Raw genomic sequence first — 12,651 nt, forward strand, 5'->3', positions numbered from 1 at the left:
TCCCAGAAGAATTAACTCCACTCTCCAACAGGAGAAATCAAACTCTTCCCTGCTGATTTCTTCACCTCTGCATGAACTCCTCCGTGATTACTCAAGTCCATGCTGGGCTGTCCCTCTTGACCTGCTATAGCCACTAGCTGCCAAAACTACAAATTCTGTCTATTGTTATATGGACTTCTCAAGACTATGTCTTACCTCCCTAAGGGCAGTGTGTGCTTCTCAACAGCTAGCTGTCCAAGATAGGAGAGGTCCTGGGAGGCAGAACATCCTTGAGCAACTGAGGGTGCACAGGTTCATGGATGGCGGGGCCTCTAAAGATACCCTATAGCTAGTTGAAGGAGTAGCATGAACCTCAGAAAGATCCCGTTAGATGACTTTTAAATCACTACACAGTATGATCTTCCCTTCTTGGGTCAAGTTTTAGCCAATATCCTACTTTGGTGCCTAAAATTATGTGCTTTCATAGTAGAAGATAAACCACATCAGATTGGAGTCATGTGCTTTTAACATAAAGGTCCAGCCCTAAACCTGCCCTAAGTCAAAAATGCTGTCAGGCCCCGACGCTGGCCCTTCCTGTATTCTTGGTGGGCACTTCCCAGCAGCTGCCATGTGTCTTATTCCTCTCGCCACTGTTATCCATCATAAAGAATCTGGCAAGTTCATTCCCAATAAGGCAGCAAAGACTGATGGAATGAAATGTTGCCTTCTCCTCAAAGTACTTTCACATGGGACACAAGCACAAGCTCATACAATAGAAAAGTAATGGGGGAATTTCTGAACTAAATCAGAAAGGTTAAGAGGCTTTTCTTTTGTGTAATAACTTTTCCAGCTACTCATCAAACCATCGCATAAAAGTAGCCAACTACTCTCATTGTTATCAATAAATGGCTCCATTTTTTTTTAATCTATAGGATTCAAATTCACACTTTATAAGTATAATAAATATCATTAGAATATGCATGTTTCTGAAGTGCTGAGTGATGAGTTAGAGAGGCAGTAACATATAATATTACAATCATGGGTTCTTAGTCTAAATGCCTGGATTTAAATCTATACCACTGAGGCAAGTTGCCTAAATGTCTTCGTTCCTCATTCTCCTAATCTGCAGGATTGGCGATAATAATATTACCTACCTCATTGGAGTTATTGTGAGGATTAACTAAGATCATACATACAAGCATTTAGAAATTTCCCTGACACATAGTAAATGCTTTATAAAGGTTAGCAGCTATTATTATTAAGACATTTTATTTCCAAATGAGTGAGAAATAGTATATTTACAGCTAGAATTATAGATTTTTTTTTGCAGGTCTTTATATTTTATTTTTCAATGACTCCATGAAGAATATTCTGCAAAATCAGTGTTCCTATGTAACTCAGAATCATCATTTCTCCACCATTTTCAAAAGGTACCTGATCAGTTCCCTACATGACCTTAAATATTTCTTTCTTGTATAAATGTCTGTTTGAAAATTTGACTTCCAGATTGAAGCTATCCCTAAAGATGATTCTATTGCTGAGAGGAGGAGAGAACTCCAAAAAGAAGTTGAAGCAGCTAAAAGGAATTTGGCCCAACAGGTTCATATCGCCTCTCGTTTAAGCTCCTATCTAAGAATGGTTAAGATGAAGTGGGTTTTTAACATTACTCCACGAAACCTCGTTAATAAGAGCATCAGTAAAGAGAGTATGATCCTACCTAACCCGGGTCCACTCTACAGACATACATATAGGAGGAGAAGGGAGGGAGGGGGGAAGATGTACTTGAAGCAGCAAAAATTATACAAATTCATATTTTAAAATAGAAGCTACTGATTATATTAAAACAAACAATAAATGCTTTATTTCATCAATGTTTAATTTAAAATTATCAATTTAGTCAAGCCACTGCCAAAGTATATTTAAACATGCTTTTTATGTCTCTTCTTTTTCTTAAGTGTACTTTAAAATACAGTGTGAATAAGAAAAAGTTCTATCCTGTTAAATATGTTATTATATTTTCTCATTCTTTTATAAGATAAAAAAAAAATACTTGGAGCTAAGGCAATAGAATTACTTTGTTTTGGGGGGGGGGGTTGTTTTGTTTTTTTAAATATATTTTATCGATTTTTCACAGAGAGGAAGAGAGAGGGATAGAGAGTTAGAAACGTTGATGAGAGAGAATCATCGACCAGCTGCCTCTTGCACACCCCCTACTGGGGATGCCCTTGACCAGAATCGAACCCGGGACCTTTCAGTCTGCAGGCCGAAGCTCTATCCACTGAGCCAAACCGGTGCCGGCTGTTTTGTGTTTTAATAAAAGAAATTCTACATAGATGTTTAAAAATAGTCTAAGATAATGGCCTTAGTGTGTTCTTTCAAAGAAATAAATCATGATATCTTGTGTTCTTCAAAAGAAAATCCTATCAGAAGCTGAGGCTAAGTTAGTAGAACAGCAACTTGTAGAAGAAAACAAGCTTGTAAAGGAACAAGAAACCATTCAAAGGCTGATATTTAGCCTTCTTCGTATGACTCAACTCAAAATTGATGAGAAAGACCAAAAATCCAAGGATTTCCGGAAAGTTCAGGTAACTGCATTTTTGTAACCATCCGTAAATCACTACAAAAGTTCAGGTTATGCAGGTCCTCCCATCTCTGGTTTGGTCCTGGTTATCCTTCAGCAACCCGCAGCTGCTATCTGCTGGTATGCTGAGGCGTCGTCAGCATCTTCCATCTCTGAATTGGTGCTCACTACAGACTGATTTATTTGCCTCTCAGCATTATGGCTTGTTGCAGTTTAGGTTCTTACAAGGGTATTTCTTGGATCACATGATCTCACACATCTAGAGGAAATAATGAACAACATAAACAGACCCAGAGAAAGAGAACCAGCGATCAGATTCTCAAACCTCAGAGGGAAAGTAAGGGAGGATGGGGGTAAGGGGAATCAACCAAAGGACTTGTGTGCATACATAATGGGCCTAGCCAGTGGCCATGGACAACGGGGGCTGGGGGGCGGCGGGGCATATCTAGGGAGGGGTTTAGAATGGTAATGGGGGAATAAGGACAATTATGTGAGACCATAATCAATTTTTAAAAATCAATAAAATATATTTAAAATAAATAAATAAATAAATAAATAAATAAATAAATAAATAAATAAATAAAAAAGTTCAGGTTAGCCTTGTTTGAACATAGTGTTCATTAGAAAGCTGTAATTGTTAAGTTTCCAAATTCCAGTGATGATACAGCTTCCCAAAGTAATAGTCCCAGGATCCAACTAGCAGTGGTCAGCAATCTATAGAGAGAAAGAGCCAGATCAAGCAAAGGAGCAGAGGATTTGAACAGATGACAAATCAGTAAGAATAACGTGGTGGACATGGCTGACAGCTGCACAGGCCACAGACCTCTCACAGCCACTGTGCTTTGCCTGGGAATGACTCAAGAGCGGTGGCATGAGACTGGCCTCCCTCCCAAGTTCATCAAGCCATCATCATTTAAACCCTTAGTCACTGCTTCACCCACTGCCACTTGGTGACATTCCCGGACTCCCGGCAAAGTACCAGAGCTGACCCAGTGCCACATCCCCAAACCAAAGCAACCATAAAACCAATGGCAAGGACAACCTCCTGTCATGCTGGCTAAACTCTAACGTTAGAACCACTCATTCCACTTGAGGATTATGCCCAGAGGTCCCCGGTTAAAAAACGAAGATGATATGGCATATCACTAAACTGGAAGACCATCATGTGGTCCAGATGTTGGCCATTTCTAGGTGCAACCTTTGTTCTAATTCTGAGCACATATTTGCACAGAGTAACCTTTTTTCTTCTTCCCAAGAAAGAACTCGTATCAAAGCATAGTGAGCAATGAGGTTAAATAAAGATTTTGCAAAGAAGACTGAGGAAAAGATCACCCCACAGCCCACAGCAAATTCCTCAGATTCCCCTTTAACTGTTTATGTTTTCCACCTTAGAGCATTTGAGAAACTGCAGGAAATTTAGCATGATGGGCCCAGTAGAATTCATAGGCTAGCTGGATTTCACGGAATAAAGAAAGGAAAGGCAGCAGTAGGGGAAGAATGGGGGAAAGAAGGCAGCTTGAGAGAACAGGTGACTGAGGGAGGACGAGCAGGAGCAAAACAAGGAAAGAAGAGAGCAGGGGGATACTTGTTGCAAGGGACAGTGACCTGTTTTACAAATTAGATAATTTTTAAATTAATCTCAAAAATTGAGCTCAATTGGTGTGGCTCAGTGGTTGAGCATCAACCTGTGAACCAGGAGGTCACGGTTCAATTCCTGGTAAGGCCACGTGCCTGGGTTTGGGGCTCTATCCCCAGTGGAGGGCGTGCGGGAGGCAGCAGATCAATGATTCTCTCTCAACATTAATCTATCTCTCTCTCTCTCTCTCTCTTGCTTCCTCTCAGAAAGCAATAACATATTTTAAAAATTAATACATATGCTATCTATTGATCAAATCAAACTTCATTATTAAATAAGCTCATTCTTATAAAAGCACACAGTTCTTTCTCTTGAAATAGGGAAATCAAGAAAGGAAATATATTGTTTTCTTTAGGTATTTTTAGAATTGGGAATTGGTCTGTTAAACATTAGCCTTAATAAACTATAGTTTTCATAAGACAACAGTCAGTTTCATCATTTTATTTTGTGTCATCTACATCCCCAAAAAAAGACAAAGGGTGAAGGAGAAAAACAATGTTGCTATTATCCCCAAGATACTAAATTTTTATATTTGTATAATACTTCACACATAGTGTTACTTAAATAATATTAGTCTCTTCCTGAATCCTATTCTCACTGAGAACAACATAAAATTGCTACATGTCAATCTTGGCTCTGATGTCTAAATTTTCTAATTTAACCACTCATGCCAAATGGGTTTTGCTTTCACAATCCTCAAATTAAGACCGTCAGAAACTAATTCCTCAGATTTCTATCAGCAAATACCGTATTTTTTGGACCAGAAGTGGGGGGGAAAAGTCCCTGCGTCTTATGGTCCAAATATAGCCTACACATATACTGTAAAAAAGTTTTTTTACTTGCCCAGCTCTGTGTGGTCTCTGTGTGCTTGCCCGGCTCTAAAATGGTTCTAAATGCTGCTGTTTACTTTACAGGGTTGATTACATGTGTTTATGACTGTGATGTTGGGTTTTAATGCACATAAAATATTTTAGGACACTATTTGTTTCAGAATCTTTTTTTCTTCATTTCCCTTCTCTAAAAACTGGTGCGTCTTATGGTCCGGTGCGTCTTATGGTCCAAAAAATACGGTACTTCATCTTTAGATATGTTTCTTACACTAGACGAAGGATCCAGTATCTTTATATTTGAAGAACTAGTGTATTTAGACTTGGTATATTTTTAGGATTTTAGAAATGTAAAGTGCTGACTTAAAATATTTATGCATAGTTTGTAACATCTCCTTATGGTGCTTTATTGTGTAGGAAAGCACTCTCAATGTACAAGGAGAATAGTGCTTTAAAATCATGGGTTGTCTCTCACAGAGTACCACAGAGGACTCAATAAGTAACATTTATCAAGGCTTACTACAAGCCCCCTCCCCTCATCCATGTTCCACAAACTCCTCTCTCACCTGACCCACGCTTTGGCTCCCTCAAATGTTCCCCAAATTTCCCCCCAAAGTCATCCTGTGCAGGCTCTTCCTTTTCCGCCTCTCCATTCTTTCGCTTCCTTGATTAACCCTCTGTCCTAGCTAGTGTGATTTAGTTCAGCTGATTAGGCAATTTCAGACCTCACTGAATCAGCACAAAGGATTTTTCATAATGGAATAGAAATGAGATGGGGTGAGGCTGGAGTGTTCATATGTTGCTGGTGGTGGGCTTTATTATTATTACTATTTCACACATAATTTTTTTTATATTTCAGCAAAAATATATCAACATTATGAAGGAGATCAAAGCAAAGGATATTGAAATCAGGATAAACAAGAAGAAAACACGTGAAATTCAACGGAGGTAAAAAAGATTGACATGATGATTTATCTACTTAGGTGGGGGGAGGGAGGACATCCTAATTTCACAAGTTTCAAAAACACTGGTATTTCTACAGACTCAAAGAGTTTGCTCAGTTATATGACACTATTCGAAATGAAAGAAACAAATTTATTAACTTACTTCACAAAGCTCACCAGCAAGTAACTGAAATAAAAGAAAGGCATAAAATGTCACTAAATGAACTGGAAATTTTAAGAAACAGTGCAGTTTCTCAAGAAAGGTAAGTGTTATAATAACTCTTATCCTTTCCAAGTTTTCTGATTTACTAACCTCTAAAATACTCTGGAGATAATAAAATAGAAAAGAATAGTATTTTATGAATTTAGAAAAGCCCTTACTCAAACACCTTGCTTTACAGATGATGATCAAAGCATCTGAACGTGACTCCTTATGCTTCTACTGCTTGAGAGCCATCTATTTTTTAAGTGAATGAAAAACTGTAGTGTATAACTATGCTTACTATGTTTATTTTAATTTATCCAATTAGGGAGGGGGGGGAAAAGCACCAATTTGATCATTTGCCTTTAAAGTTAAAAGACAATCAAATGTTTCTTAACCAGCATTCCCTGGTTGTAGAGTTGAAGCTCTTATGTACTTGTAAGAGGCAGTATAGTGGTTAAGAGAGGTGGCTTTCTAGATTCAAATCCCAGCCCCGATACTTACTAGCTGTGTGACCTTGAGCCCAATACCTTACCTCGCTGGGCTAAGTTTTTTTACACATTAAAAAAAGTCTTTATGTCATAGGACTTTTTATTATTAAACAGATGCCCTGTGCATGAAATTCGTGCTTGGTGGAGGGTGTGTGTGTGTGTGGTGGGGTGTTCCTCGGCTCAGCCTGCACCCTCTTCAAACTGGGAACCCTCGGAGGATGTCCGACTGCCAGCTTAGGCCTGATCCCAGGTATTGGGCCTAAACTGGCAGTCCGACATCCCTCTCACAATCTGGGACCACTGGCTCCTAACCACTCGCCTGCCTGCCTGCCTGATTGTCCCTAACTGCTTCTGCCTGCCAGCCTGATCTGCTCCCCTGCCCCCTAACTGATCCCCTGCCAGCCTGATTGCCCACAACTGCCCTCCCCTGCCAGCCTGATGGCCCACAACTGTTCTCCTCTTCCGCCGGGGACCCACCTCCTCTGCACGAGGCACCAGAGACACCAGGACTAGCCTCTTCCACCCTGCGTGTGCGTAACCGCAGGACCCTCAGGCCTCACCACGCGGAGTGGCTGCTGGGCCCCGCCTCCGCTGTGCACATGGCCATCTTATGGCAGCCATCTTATGAGGACATCATGTATGAGGGCGAGAGGACCACCTAGGCTTTTATTAGAAGAGTTAAACCATGTAAAAATACTAAAAAATGTCTGCCAACTCGTGTTTTATAAAATGTATTACTTACCATGTGCAATATCTGTTCGACTCTTTCACTTATGTTTAGTCCCTGATCTCCTGAGTCTATATAACGTGAAATTTTTCTGGTGACCATTATTGTTCAGTTTGCTTTTATGAAGATATTACAAAATGGGCCCTTGTGTGTGGATAGTGGATGGGGAGGGGATAGAGGGGTTAAGGGATTTGTGTGAAAAGGAAACTCTAATTTCCTAATCAGGTTCTAATCCTACATAAAGATAATACATCGTTTATAGAAGCAATGCAATCATCCAGCATGTATTGTGATGCTTTAACGAGTCAGAGACCACCTTAGGTCCAATGGACATTATCAGATATAACCCTCTCTGCCTCTAGAGAGCACAGTCTCCTGGGACAGCAGAGCAGTAAATGAACTGCTGTCATCTCTTGCTTTGATAAAGTGGGGGGAGGGTAGAGGAGAGTCTTGGGGCACAAAAGCAAGATATCCTAATCCAGATGGAGGGGGGATCTGAGATTGGAAAAGAATATAAAAATTTCTGAAGAGTATTGTTTGATGAATATCATCATTACTATTGTCATTGCAACAGGTGTATTAAATCAAGAGTTATTTTGATACAGTTAGTGTTCTGAAGTTTTCATTATTTTTAAAGAAACTAAAGAAAATTATAATCTTATCTATTTCCCATTATTTTTAAAGAAAGTTACAAAATTCCATGCTGAAGCATGCCAACAATGTTACCATCAGAGAAAGCATGCAAAACGATGTATGCAAAATTATAGTAAAACTTCAAGAAATGAAAGAGAAGAAGGAAGTCCATTTAAATAACCTTGACAGACTTGCCCATATGATCACAATGATTGAAGACGAGATGGTGAAGCTTCGCAAAAAATATGAACGATCTATTCAGTCTCGAAACGAAAGGTAAAAATCAGGAACCTTCTGTGAGAACAAAGCACCCAGAGATTCTATTATATTTAGAAAAATTTCCCTTTTTTTTCTATCTACACGTGACAGTGGGTGGAGAGGGACATTTGATATTCAGGTTTTATTAGTTTGGAGGTGAAGGGTAGCTGCATGTTTTTGCCTGAAAATAAGAAACTCTGACCCTGGCTGGGAAGCTAAGTTAGTTAGAACATCTTCTGACGCTGAGGTTGCAGGTTCAATCCCAGTCAGGGCACATACAAGAATCAACCAATGAATGCATAAATAAGTGGAACAAAATTGTTCTCTCTCTCTCTCTCTCTCTCTCTCTCTCTCTCTCTCTGTGTGTGTGTGTGTGTGTGTGTGTGTGTGTGTGTGTGTCGTGTGTCTATCTCTCTGTCTCTCTCAAATCAATAAATAAAAATTTAAATAAATAAATAAATAAATAAATGAGGGAGGGAGGGAGGAAGGGAGGACAGGAACAAAGAAAAAAATCAGTCCTTGTAAGAGAAATAAGTGACACTAGAGTTTGGAGAGCTGCTTACTTGAAGATAAAAGTCCTTTCCCAGATTACCTTTCATGATGCCTCTGATACCATCACATTATTACAGACAATGGACATAAGTCTTTGGATCATGTATCCACTTTTGTGACAGACCTGTTCATATTGTGATATTTATTCAGCCTTTCTTTCTCCCAGTTTGTTTTCTCAGCAAGCAAGTAAGAACTTTAAGAGTAGCATAGTTTCTTCCAGGCCACAATTATATCATTTCTCAAGCAATACGTTAGCAGTTTTCCAAGTTTCTTATGCTTTGAGAAATCTGGCATGTGAGATTGTAGAGCCTTATAATAATTTCTGCTGGTATCAGAGGGTTTATCATCAACCCTTGGTCGTGTTCTGTGTACGTGCAGTACCCTGACAATACTAAAAGATGGTCAAACATTGCTCCTGCTTTCTATTTTAAAAAGGACTGAGATCATGCAAAGAACCAATAATTGTCAAGTGAGACAAAATATAGAGCTCAGATTAGTCAAATACAGCTACATAAACACATGTTTTGAGGAGAAGGGAGAGAGAGAAGCAATTAAAGATAAACTCTGGGGTAATGGATATGCAGTGTGTGGGAAGAACTTCAGGGTGGTGAGGAATACCATTTTTCAAAAGGTTGGCGGGTGTGTCCTATGGGGGATGAGGGAAACCTTCTTATTTGACTCCTGGCGCAAACCAAGGCATTTAGTCAGTGCACTCCCAGGCCCTGGTCAGATCCCTGGGGCTGGAATTAGAAATTTCTTACTCTCTTTCTTCCCCATATTCTCCTCACAAGGAGAGGTCTTTCCCTGGCATTATTATAAATGACAGGATTTTCCTGTTCATTAGGAAATCTGCATTAGAAATAGTCAGCTTTAAAAGCAGCTAATGGGCTTGGCACATTACACAGAACAGAATCCCCGCAGAAATGCCTTCCCTGGCCCTCTGCCTCAGTGCATCTGGCCAGAACTTGGTTGGCAAGCCTGGTCCAAGGAAAGGATCTGCAGAAAATCAGACTGCGGGGTCACTTTGTTCATGCCTGGGGAATGACATTCTTTCCCACCCCAGGAAACCTTGGGGACTTGCAGGGATCTTGTGCCAGCCAACCACATGGTCAGCTCAGAGTCAAGAAAGGCTAAACAGCCATCCCTTTCCAATCTCCCAAAATTCAAAGTGTAGAGTTTAACTAGAAAGCCACTGGTGAATATATTTTGTCTTCTAGAATTACCCAATGTTGATGTGCATTCTGCACCCAAATCCAGGGGAAACCACAATAGCTAGTACAACGGTGGCCTCAACATCCTCTTACCGTCTGCCTCTCCATTTGACCACAGTGGCGTTCAGCTGATAGAGCGGGAAGAAGAAGTGTGCATCTTTTATGAGAAAATAAATATCCAAGAGAAGATGAAACTAAATGCAGAAATTGAGATACATGTCTTGGATGAAAAAATCCGGTTCCTGAAACTGAAGATTGCTGAGAAGCAACGACAGATTTATGTGACCCAGCAACTGCTGCCCGTCAAGAAGTCCCTGGATGCCGACGTCGCAGTGCTCCAGATCCAGGTGGGAACGCTGCCTGGGACCATTTGCTCTCCCCACGTCCATCGGTCTTTAGGTTGTATGTTCTTACATGTATACCAAGCCATGCTACTCCTGGAACCCGTGAGTTATGTGTCTTGGTTGGAAATGCCATGGGACACTGCTGTAAGGCCAAGCTCTAGCGATCTTTTTCCCCATGAAGCATTTCCTGCCTTTCTGGGAATACACACCCTCCCAAATCTCAATTCGAGCTCAGCTTTCTCCCAGCTCAAAACTTACGTAATTTCGCTTCCACCAGCATCATTATGTTTTTGATGCTTGCTGGAAAGATCTGGTGCTCTTACTTTTAATGCTCTTGCCCTCTGGAGCTAAGATTGTTATTTGTTATTAACCGGCAATCACATATAATCCGACTCCTTGTGAACCCCTGTGGTTTCCCTGTAATTTCATAACCTGGCCTCTGACATGGCCTATTAAAAAGGGTAATAAAGCCCACAAAATTAAACATGAAGTAGCGCTAGGAAGAAAGGAAAGAAAGCTGCTTTCTTCACATGTAATAATTGCAATTGTTTATGAAAAAAGAAGAAAAAAAATTAAACTAAAAAAAAAAAAAAACAACAACAAAAAAACTGTGGCTTGAACTTTTTTCCATCGACTCAGAGCAGGAACCAATTTTAACCTACAACAAGTTTTCTAAAATATCAGGTGACTTTCAGATTTTTTTTTTATTATAAAATTGAGACATGTTAATCAAGTTTTGGGGGGGAAATACAAAGGTTTTAAAGAAGAAAATAAAATTTTATCCTCAAGATATAAGCACTATTAAAATTATCAGAAATCTGGAAGAGATCCTTCTAGTCTTTTCTTGGGGGTACAAGTTAAAGGTTTTTATTAGCTTGTGTTGTAAACACAGTTTGAGGTCCTGCTTTTTAATTTAACCACATAAAGGGGATTCACACGGTGCCCGGTCCACCCCTGCACCATCCAGCACAGACTCGGCCAGCATCTTCAGCCTGCATCCGCACAGGACCATGCATGCAAGGCCTTTGTCTGTGGACTGACTTCCTTGAAGATTTGGGGCAACAGTGTGAGAGGGCCTGTTACAGAAATGCAGAGAATTTCAAGTTGTGTATCAGGCAGCCATGCGGTCCAAGCTCCGCAGGGCCTCTCTATCACTGGGAGCAGTCCCAACCTGCATTGCCCCATGTGGCACCCTACTCTAGCTCCATTCCCCTGGCTGGTCTTTCCATCGTTCATCCCCCATCTGCCCTCCACAGCCTCACCATCCCAGGTTGTCCCCCAGGCACTTCATACTTGTCTCGCTCCATTTTACAGAATCATTTGGCTCTCTCTCTCTAGCTCTTTCCCAAAATAAAGTTTCAGGGCCATCTTTGCCCCTACTAGACTGTCAAGATGCCCAGCAGAACAAAGGAACCAAATTCAAGGCAATGAAAGAAAAATACCACATGATCTCACTCATTTATGGAAAATAAAGAACATTATAACCTGATGAACAAAAAGGTAGATGCAGAGGCAGTAAAGCATCGAACAGGCTGTCAAATTACAGTGGGAAGGCTGGCGAGTGTTGGGGAGCTGGGGTTGAGGGGGGAAGAGATCAACCAAAGGACTTGTTTGCATGCATGTAAGCACAACCAATGGACACAAGACACTGGGGGGTGGGATGAGGACATGTGGCAGGGGCTAGGGGAGGCTGGGGGAAGGTCAATTAGGGGGAGGAGGAATGAGATATATGTACTACTATATGTAATACTTTAAACAATAAAATAAAATTTTAAAAATAAACACAAAAGAAAGCAGAAAAAGAAACAAACAAACAAACAAATCCAATAAGGCCCGCAACAGAAAAATTCACTCTCCATTATGTAAGCATTTTAACTCTGTTCATTGCAAATCAATAATTCTATTCAATGGATAAAATGAGTTGTTCTTAAAACATATATACTTGGCATTTCACTATATGAAATCACTTATCCAATATGAGCTATGAATTCAGATTACCCGAGAGGGAATATTATGCATTGAGTGACAGTATGCCCTGCCTAATGGGAGCCTTTACCATCCTGGCTGCGGGTGAATTGAGATATATGGATTTGTGTTATATATCCACTACCTGTTCTACCAGCGTTAGTTATAACAAGCTTAAGAACAGTTAAATAGAAAGTTTCCCATTAGTCTCCGCACTTCACTTAATTATTTAATTGTCTACACAGCACTAACTCTGTGGGCCCTTTGAAGGACTGTGTGTGAAATTTTGAGTTTCAAGCAA

At 40.3% G+C, this 12,651-nt stretch overlaps 1 protein-coding gene across 2 annotated transcripts in view; it reads left to right on the top strand.

Annotated features, from left to right (window-relative positions):
* The window catches only part of CCDC146 (coiled-coil domain containing 146), a 193,294-nt gene that overhangs the window by 171,095 nt on the left and 9,548 nt on the right, over positions 1-12,651 (top strand). For both annotated transcript variants that reach the window (XM_084897804.1, XM_084897805.1), the window contains 6 exons: positions 1,486-1,578; positions 2,394-2,564; positions 5,883-5,971; positions 6,066-6,230; positions 8,072-8,296; positions 10,160-10,388. In XM_084897804.1, the coding sequence (XP_084753930.1) occupies positions 1,486-1,578; positions 2,394-2,564; positions 5,883-5,971; positions 6,066-6,230; positions 8,072-8,296; positions 10,160-10,388 (972 nt within the window). The remainder of the gene's footprint in view (positions 1-1,485; positions 1,579-2,393; positions 2,565-5,882; positions 5,972-6,065; positions 6,231-8,071; positions 8,297-10,159; positions 10,389-12,651) is intronic.

This window comes from Pipistrellus hanaki, assembly GCF_964339955.1.
Source record: "Pipistrellus hanaki genome assembly, chromosome: 10".
Taxonomy (NCBI): domain Eukaryota; kingdom Metazoa; phylum Chordata; class Mammalia; order Chiroptera; family Vespertilionidae; genus Pipistrellus; species Pipistrellus hanaki.